Source organism: Eurypyga helias, unplaced genomic scaffold (genome assembly GCF_000690775.1).
Source record: "Eurypyga helias isolate BGI_N326 unplaced genomic scaffold, ASM69077v1 scaffold44871, whole genome shotgun sequence".
In the NCBI taxonomy this organism is placed as follows: domain Eukaryota; kingdom Metazoa; phylum Chordata; class Aves; order Eurypygiformes; family Eurypygidae; genus Eurypyga; species Eurypyga helias.
The window spans coordinates 635-9,845 of record NW_010233609.1 but is presented as its reverse complement, the minus strand read 5'-3'; the positions used below and the strand labels follow the sequence as shown (position 1 = coordinate 9,845).

General features: G+C 51.0%; 1 protein-coding gene across 1 annotated transcript in view; it reads left to right on the top strand.

Annotated features, from left to right (window-relative positions):
* The window catches only part of MGST2 (microsomal glutathione S-transferase 2), an 11,778-nt gene extending 5,529 nt beyond the window's left edge, over nt 1-6,249 (top strand). Inside the window, exons 2-5 of the mRNA XM_010161778.1 lie at nt 157-256; nt 1,462-1,532; nt 3,411-3,492; nt 6,117-6,249. Coding sequence (XP_010160080.1) covers nt 157-256; nt 1,462-1,532; nt 3,411-3,492; nt 6,117-6,249 — 386 coding nt within the window. The remainder of the gene's footprint in view (nt 1-156; nt 257-1,461; nt 1,533-3,410; nt 3,493-6,116) is intronic.
* The last annotated feature ends 2,962 nt before the right edge of the window (nt 6,250-9,211 follow it).

Sequence of the window (9,211 nt, the reverse complement as noted above, 5' to 3'; positions counted from 1 at the left end):
GGGAAAAACTAGTTTATCTAATACTGGTCTCCTTCTGTCAAACAAAACGGAAAGACCTGAAGAACAATGATTGCTATTAAAAAAATTACTGTCGTATTAGGGACGCAACTGAGCCAAGGAACCGTGTAATTCGTGATCCCTTATTTTTGCTTACAGGTCATTTTGCGTGGCTGGTGGGGAAGTCAAGAATGAAGCACAAGGTCATGCCCCCAGCTGTCACTGGAGCTCCAGAATTTGACAGAACATTTCGTGCACAGTAAGTCTGGAGATCATTAAGATAGTGGCAATGAATAACAATTCAGTCCAGGAGAGAAGCAAAAACATTATCTTAAAACGTTACGGTTCTTGGCATCCTTTGCTCTCAAAAAAAAAAAAAAGGAAAAAGAATGAGCAGATGACTTCTCAAATGGTTCAGCTATTATTTTAATGATAATGGGGTAAATTCAACTCATTTAAAGCAGTCACTGCTCAAATTCTGATCAAACTAGACAATCAGATTACCCAGACCTAAGTAGGGCCTGAGAGCTAAGTGACTGTAACTTCCAGAATTCAGATGTCTTGGATGTAGCCAGCCGTGCTGTACGCTCTTGGACTTCTCATAACACCAAACACGTGGGAGGTGGGAGACGAGCACAGAAAACCTGTGTCTTCACGGTGGGTAACAGTGAAATAGCCTGTCTAAACCAGCGCTTTCCTACGGGGCTGCTGTTTGTGATTAGCTAATGACCCTGGGCAGAAATATTTGTATTTATTTCAACCCCATCTGCTGTAACTGTAGCTGTAGTGGCGAACAATAACGAGATACAGACTACATTAGACACCATCTTAGATAACAGAATCTGTTAGATGTAGAAGGATGCCTAATTCCTTAAAAAGAAATTCATTCAGAACGATCAAGAAAAGATATCCCAGCAAAAGATTGGTGGGAAAACAGATGATGTCCACAAACGAAGATGTTACGGTCCTCCCCACAACGTCTATCGCGTGCTGTCTGTGCCTGACTTCCCTTCATAAAGGCAGTTGGCCTCAGCAGGGCAATCCAAGCTGCCTGCGCAGGGCTCCATGCTTCCTGTTGCAGCCCCGGGAATGCTGACCCACAAAACTTGCATACCGAGCATGGAGACAAGTGGTTAACACCACAGCCGTGTGCTGGAATTCTGGCCGCTCTGCGGCACAGGCACTTAATTTAGGATTATTTGCCCCATTTATTTCCCTGTAGTTGGGATCCAGATCCTTACCTAAGTTTAAACGCCAGGAAAATATCTGAAATAGTTTGTATTTGAGATTACAAAGAAGAGAATTTTTAAGAATACCTAATGCTGGCTTGACTGTGCTCCCACTGGATTCAACAGAATTAACTTTAAGTGGCAACAAAATGAGGCCAAAGCTGATTCTGCTCGAAAACCCTACCCATAGTTCTTTTCCTTTCCAGACTAATGTTCTTCCAAATTTATTCTGCAGACAAAACTCTGTGGAGTTTTACCCAGTATTCCTGACTGCCCTCTGGACTGCAGGATGGCTCTTTAATGAAGGTAATCACTTTTCATTTTTACCTTGCACTGAGAAGTTTTACGTAACTTTTTAAAACACTTTGGTTTTAGCAGGAGGTAAACGACTGTAGGCTTCTCTCAACTGCACTACCTTAGTACAGCCTTCCTAGGAGAGTGCTCGGTGATGCTGAAATCCCCACTTAGTCATGGCATTTCGCACAGCCCCACCAGCTTTCCCTTCGCTCTGCAAACCAAGGAGCCAGTACATGGCGCACTCATCCTACATTCAGTGGGTTTTCAGGGTGAACCATTCAGAAAAGCAGCTCCCAGATGCTTCTCGCTAACAATTATTTGCTCATTGTGGGACAATTCTCACAGGACATTGAGCATAGCTATCACTGCAGCCTGGAAAGACTCAGGTGAGAGCACACATCCCTGTAGCTGGATCCCTGGCTAATAGAGACGGAGCTCAAGCCGGCAGACCTTTGGGTTTTTGCATCCCAGATGAGTGACATCCCCACCGGGCTATGACTTGTTTGTTCCGGGACATAGCACGGAGCTCTGGAGTGCAGCCGTAAAAGCGGCATCTCCAGCCATGGGTACGGTACTGCAGGTATGCAGCGGGGACTCCGGAAACCCCATGGTGTTTCCTCAGGCACCTAGCAGGGGGTGTTTTTTGGCCAAATGTTGTGCACTCAGACACTACGGAGTGTAGTTTCATACCCCCACTCTGTTGGACTTTCTGAGGTGGGTCTGTGATGTCTCCTAACAGCGATGGGGTGGGCTCTCATAGCGCTGGAACTTGTGACAGAGCCTGATTTTTGCATTCTGCTTTACTAACCCTTCCCCGGCTAATGTTTTGAAAGCATGAAGCCTGTGGGCTGGAGAAAGGATAACTAGCTCATGCCTGCTGCACCTCTCCCTCCTGAATGACTAGCCTTCCTCTTTCTCCATTTCCTATGTTTGCTCCAACACAGTCATTTTGTTTTGGGGCCCTCTTATGGCCAGAGTCCCATCTCCACTGCAAATCCAATGTAAATCTGACGTAGCAGCAATGAAGTCAACAAATTGGATATGAGAGGGTGCATGTGCTCGTAGGCAGACACTAGGATCGAGGAAAGTCGCAGCTGCTAACCAGCACCACAGACACGTGCTGTCATACGTAAGGGAAGAAGGGTTATGTTAACCTCCCCTTTAAGTCATTTTTTCAGCTGAGCATCTCCCGCAGGTACACGAGTTAATCCAGAACACAGTAAAAGCCATCCTCTGTCACACTGGCACGGTCTGAAAGAGCAGAGAATTAACTAGCACCGCTTAGCCCTGGGTGATACGACTGACCTCCACCCCCTGCTCCATCTATCAAAGGGAGGTGACTTTATGCTCTTCCCACAGGGAGGTCAGAAAGCTAACTTCAGTACAGCTTTCTCTCATGTCCTTGGATAAAAGCTGCTATATAAATGCAAAGCAGGTTATTAACAACATAAATAAGATTCTCTTTCCAAAACAAACACTCCCCTTTAGCATGAACTGCCATAACAATACAAAATGACAGCGCCGGGTCAAGCCCCAGCCTCCAACCTACTCTCCTGTCGCTGGGAAAACCACCGGACTGGGGCAGGGGGAGGTAGAGATTCCTGTCAGTTCTTGAGATCTCCCTTTCAGGGGGTGCTTTGAGACTTTTTCGGACAGTCCAATGCCCACCCCTCTCTGTAAACGCATTCCAAGAGCCTCCTGTAGTGAATGTTTAAGGATACATATATCCCTTTGGAATGATTCCTTCCCAAGATAACTTCCCAGGGAATGGGTAGCTATGAAAATCCCCAACTAGAAAACATAAACGAAGTGGTTAACTGCCTATGACCCTCAGATTTTCATTCTCCAGCTGCTTTTTTCCCTATCCATGAGTATTTTCTTTCTTAGAATTAGCATCCTTCCTGGGTCTGTTGTACGTGTTCGCCCGTTACAAGTACTTCCATGGTTACGTCCAGACTGCGAAGGGAAGGTAAGGAGTTGCCGCGGAAGCTCCCGGCTGCGGTCTGCAGCTGGGCCTCGTGCCAAGGGCTGGCAGTGCCCAGTGACCGTAACGGGATAACACGTGTGTGGAGTGCCAGGACGCGGGCTGGAGCAGGAGCCCTCGGGAAGAGGGCTGGCTGTTACAGTTGAGCCTAAGTTAAGCCATGCACGCGTGACAAGTTGCGCAAGAGAAAAGGGTCGAAGCTCACCTTGTGGGCGCCCACCCCGTGCTGAGCGTATTGGCAACCAGAGCCGGAGAGCTCTGACAAGGAAGCGCGGCTCTGCAGCTCCGGCCTGCTGCAGGAGGGGAGGCTGCTCAGGCAAGGCTTGCCCGGCGCCCGCCTGTCTGCTCTTTGCATCTTCCCTCGGTTTGTCACATTAAGACCTTTACTCCAGCCGTACGAAATGCACTACAGGCAGCCTTGCAGGCTGGTGGACTTTCGCCCAACAGCTAAGAGGACACACCTTCAGAAAAGCACACGTTAATGAACGTTAAGTGTGCAGCAGCTCGTAACATGAATTCTGCTTCGGCACACGGGCACACTGGCAGAACACCCCTCCGCTATAAACAGCCAAACACAGTTTATTTCTTGCTTCCCTGAAGCCACTGAATCCATCTCCTGACCTCTTCCAACACACACATCAGTCATAAAAAGAGAACAGCACGATATATGCTTGTCACAGTTCAAAAGACCTGGGTGTATATTTCTAAACAATCAGACTGTTTTGTAGTGCATAATCCCGCAGCAGCAGCAGCAGACTGTGCTGCAGGGCTATTTCCCATAGCTTGCGTACCGATGCTACCGTTCTCCCTCACGGCAGTCTCCACCAATCCTTCGCCCGCTTTGGAAGAGCTGTTGCTTAAAAGAAAGGAGATGCTACGTTTTCCAGAGCAAATGTATGGAGACAATTTGCCACCTCCCAGTAAGAGATAACAATCATTCCAATGATGCAATGGACCCCAACCAGAAAACTCGCAACTATTAAGGAAGTTTGGGGAGCAAAACTGTGTAAATAAATGAACAAGGAGAGCAGAACGGACCTCTCCTTAACCAACATACTATAAAGTCCTTTGTCCAAGCAATCTTTCCTGTGCTTTACTTCAGTACTCTTGGGCCAACGGAGTCAGCCTCTCAGGGGGGCCTAAGAACAGTGGCTGGACAGAGCTTTACACTCTGATGAGACTGAACAGAGGGTAACCAGAGTCAGCCTGGCAGCCCCAGAAAATGGTTTTGTTCACCAGGCCTGCCTCTGCAGGGCTAGCTGGTGCAGAACCCAGCCCCAAAAAGTCCAACGAGCCTCCAGCAGCCCTAGCAGCAGGAAGGTGATTAGTCTTAACACTGATTCTCAGCCATAATTGCGGACTACAGCCCTGAGAGTTAGAAAGACAAACCTGGTCTGTGTGCTCAAAGAGCTGGTTACGACACGTACTAGTGCACTTGCCTACATGAACTGCAGCTCAGATTTGCCAAACGGGGTGTTTTAAGAACACAACAGGAACAAGCACCTTCTGTGCTGGACAGGCTTTTGTGAGTGAGTTGTGTCCTCCACCCGTCCCTCCAGCTGGCTCTGACAGGTACTTGAAGGCCTAAGCAAAAGACATGTCATGCTCACCTGAAACTGAGAAAAATATCATACTTCACCATTTTCAAATCTGTGCCTAGATGTGGCATGCCCAGCAAAGCTACTTACATCAAGTTTTTGGGCACCAGGGGGGCTCCCTCCACCCCCAGCAGTGCCCAAGCCCCTAACCTCTTCAGCCTCTGTGGGTGTGGGGACAGCTAGCTGTAAACCGAGGGCTGGCAAGCTCCTCAGGCCTCTCTCCGACCTAACCTCACGGGGTTCTCCGAAGGGACCGTTTGTTGCTCGCGTTGCTGGCAGAGGCCAACCCAGCAGCAGCTCCCAGAATACGCCTGTCAGACCAGTCTGCACCCCGGCGACTGAGAACGGCCCTGGGAGACCGCGGGTGGGGGGGAAGCTCCCTGCCCCCATGCGCCCGAAAAGCGAGCTCTGTGGTTCAGGGCTGAAGGGCTCTCGCAGCCTCTTCCGGGAGAGCTTTCCATTTTGTACACATAAAATAACCTGATCCTCTCCCAGCCCCAGCAAGTACCCTAACGGCTGGTATTTTAGGATCAAGACTACTCCTCTCCGACCCAACACCCCGTCTCCAAGTCGAAGTGACAACTAGCCACAGAGCTCCCGGCTCAGCGGGGAGCAGCAGGTGCGGGTGTGAGACAGGCACCCCTCTCCCCCGGTCCCCAAGGCTTCTGCCCCACAGCCAGAGCTGCAGAGAGATGCTCAGGCTTGCCTGTAGCCCTGCCTGCAGGCATTCACGTCGTGGGATGAGGCAGCTTCATCCTGGAGCAAGTTCCTAACTTCCACACGAGCATTTAGAAACACTGGGGAGAGTTGTCCTAAGGAGAGCATATTAGGCACCTCCCTTCTCCCTAGCAAAGTCACATGTGGGAATGGCTTACTGCCATCACACCCCAAGGGAGCGTTGCATGGTGACCCCTTTCTGACCCTCCACCTCTTCACGGGTGCGGGCGACCCGTTCCCTGTAAGCACACCAGGTACAGGTCGTAACAGGATTTTTCTCCTTTCCACTTCTAGGTTAACAGGTTTTTATTTGAGTTTGGTAGTTCTAATTTGCTTGATAACCCTGGGTGCTGCTGGGATTGTTCACGGCTTTCTGGAAGAATACCTGCACTTCAGCATTACGAAGAAACTGCATAAATTGTTCTGAAGACTGTTGTGGGGGTTTAAGAACGAAGAGATAACGCGGATGCTTTCCCCCAGCAGAACAAGATGATAGGCTGCATGTGAATAAAGCATCAGAGCTCTTTGCTAACAGCCCATTGCCATGTAAAGTGCATGTTTTTCCTGAGCTGTTTACACTTTCTCCCTTCCCTGCACTCTTGAAAAAGAGTCAGGAAGACAAACTGTCATGTCCCATCTGCATTTGCAATTAAATCCTCTGTTTTCCCATACAGCACTGTAAACCCTAAACAAATTACACAAAACTAAACCCATTAATTCACTAAGTAATTTAGTTGCAACTGGCACTGCAAGCCTTGGCCTGCCTTACCCCACGTCCTTAGCTCTGCCAGCGCCTCTGTCGTCTTCCTTCACTCCTCCTCGTTTCCCCGTTCTGCACAGATGTTAAAACATGCTCCAACGCAGTACGCCACTGTGAGGTCCCGGTTTTCCAAGTATAACCCATCCCATTGCAGGAAGCTGCTGAAGCATATGTGGAAACACTGCTTTCTTCAGGAAAGCGTTTACAGCTGCACTCGACCCCCCGTGTCTGTGAAGGCCTTTCGATGCTACACGCGCGTCTGCAGTCCAACACTCAGAATCACAGAATGGTTTGGGTTGGGAGGGACCTTACAGACCATCTAGTTCCAACCCCCCTGCCATGGGCAGGGACACCTTCCACTAGACCAGGTTGCTCAAAGCCTCATCCCGCCTGGCCTTGAACACTTCCAGGGATGGGGTACCCACAGCTTCTCTGGGCAACCTGTTCCATCCTCAAACACTCCTCTTGCAGAAGTGGGGCAGATCCCAGTCCTCACACGGAGCTTCCTGAAGACAGGCTGTCCCCACAGCGCAGCACGTGTGAGAGGGAGAGCCGGCCCCGACGAAAACAAGGCACAGCTGCTCGTCTAACAACCGGGTCTGCAGCGCCGTCTCCCACCACGGCACAGATGGCTGGGGTGTGGGAAAGGCTGGACAAACAACCCAGCATGGCTGCAGCTCTGGGAACCAGGACATGACAGTGAGAAGTGAACGGACGACGAAAAGAGTTTTGTGCTGAAATGAGGGGAAGGTCACGGCTTAGCACCTTGAGCTCAAGGTCGGCGAGAAGAGAAGCAGGTCTGCGTCTACTCTGGCAGCTTCTGGTAATTCCAATTATTTAGGCAATGCTGATGGTACTCACGCTAGAGCCAGCAGGCAGAAATTTTCCTTGCCGCATCTCTGAAGACGCGATTCGGCCAAAAATACCGCCTGTTTACAGTGCTGTTCTGTCAGGTCTGTATGATGAACATGCTGAGTGTCTTTCTAAAAGTGTGCTGGGGTTGGTAACGCGGCCACAGAACGGTCGGTTGGTGGGCCAGGTCCGTAATGACTTGGGGATGAAAAGGGGGACACGTGCACAAGCTGGCTCATGGTTCAAAGGCACAGCTTGGTGCCCGCAGGTGGCAAAGGCTGAGACGGCATCTGAAGCCATAAAACGAAGCAAGTACAAAGGTGCAAGACTTGGGCCTGGTAATGGCTGCAGAGAGGAAAAGGACAGATCGTGATGGTGACACCAGGAAGGGCAACTCTCTGGCACTTCCCTCCAGGGAGAAAGTACAGCAGGGCCAGGTTTAACACCACAGGAATCACTAACCTTCCTTCTACGGGCTGAAAGAGAGAAGGTCCACGTACCCACCTGCCAGCGATGCCCCCGGGCAGTCACGGACAGCAGGAAGTGCTGCTGCCAGAACCAGAACCGAGACAAAGCCCCCAGGTATGTCACAGCCTTGACATACACGCCAGAGGAGGCCCAGAGGTCCCCGGCTGTGTTCAGACAGGTCGTCGCCTCTGACACGGTCCCCTTCCAAGCTTACCTGCTGCAGTGGTCTGGGGTGTTTATCGATAGCTTCCCATTCCCCACCGCCTAGTCTAGTCTCCTCTGTCCTGTTCCATTCCGTCCCCCAGGAAGGACTAAACTGCCGCCGCACAGTTTCAGTGCAGGTGCGAGGCTGGAGAGCATTGGCTGGCAGCACAAAGCCAGCGTGCTGGCCCAACAACCTGAGTGTTTTAGGAGCTGCACCAGCACGCCAGAGGGCAGGGGGAGGCCTGGAGTTGAGGGTGCAGAGTCACTGCTTTTTCCCTGGTAAGCCAGGGCGGAATATGTGTGATGGAAAAGTGTTAAGGACTGACTCGTCTCTCATGAAACGCAAAACACACCAGTCCCAGATGGATGCTGTCGGGGTCAGACTGAGTTTAACTGTAGGGAGAAGCGCACCGTTCCCTGCATGCAGAGTGAGGAGCCAGTCTCGGGCCGCACCTCCAGCACTCACCAGGAGCCAATGCAAACGTTCAGCTGGCAGCCACTCTCAGAAGCCACGCGGGTCCCTGCTGCAGCATCACAGCCAGGCAGCACCCAGGAGCCTCTTGCCAAAAGCATCCTTTCCCAGCAAGTCCTCTGCCAGCAGATGCCAGGGAGTAACTGGCAAGCTGCTCCGACCGGGGCCCATCTCCTTCTTTGTGCCCCCTTCTCCTCGTTTAGAATGGCAAAGGACTGGCATTAAGGAGCGAAGGGGAACCTCACCTGAGAGGCTGTACGTGGAGCCAAGCCACGCTGACGTCCCGGAAAGCACGCTGTGCAAACAGAGGTTTGATCCACGACTGCTGATCCACGACTGCTCCGTAGGCTGGAGACACGGAGAAATGGGTGTCGAGACTTGGCTTCATGGCACGTTTATCCTGAACAGGTGACAGAAACTCAACAAGTCTACAAGCACTTTCCAAAAGGCTTCTGACAACACAATTCTCAGGTGGGAGTAGGCGATGGGCAGCTACTCTGAGCATGCATTTCCCTGCTCCCCCAGTTTCCCCATCTCTTCTTCCAACGTCTACATCCAACCCTGCATCTTCCTTCCACCCCGCCTCGCCTCTCCACAGCTCAGCCACCGGACTCCCACATCCTCGGCTCTTCA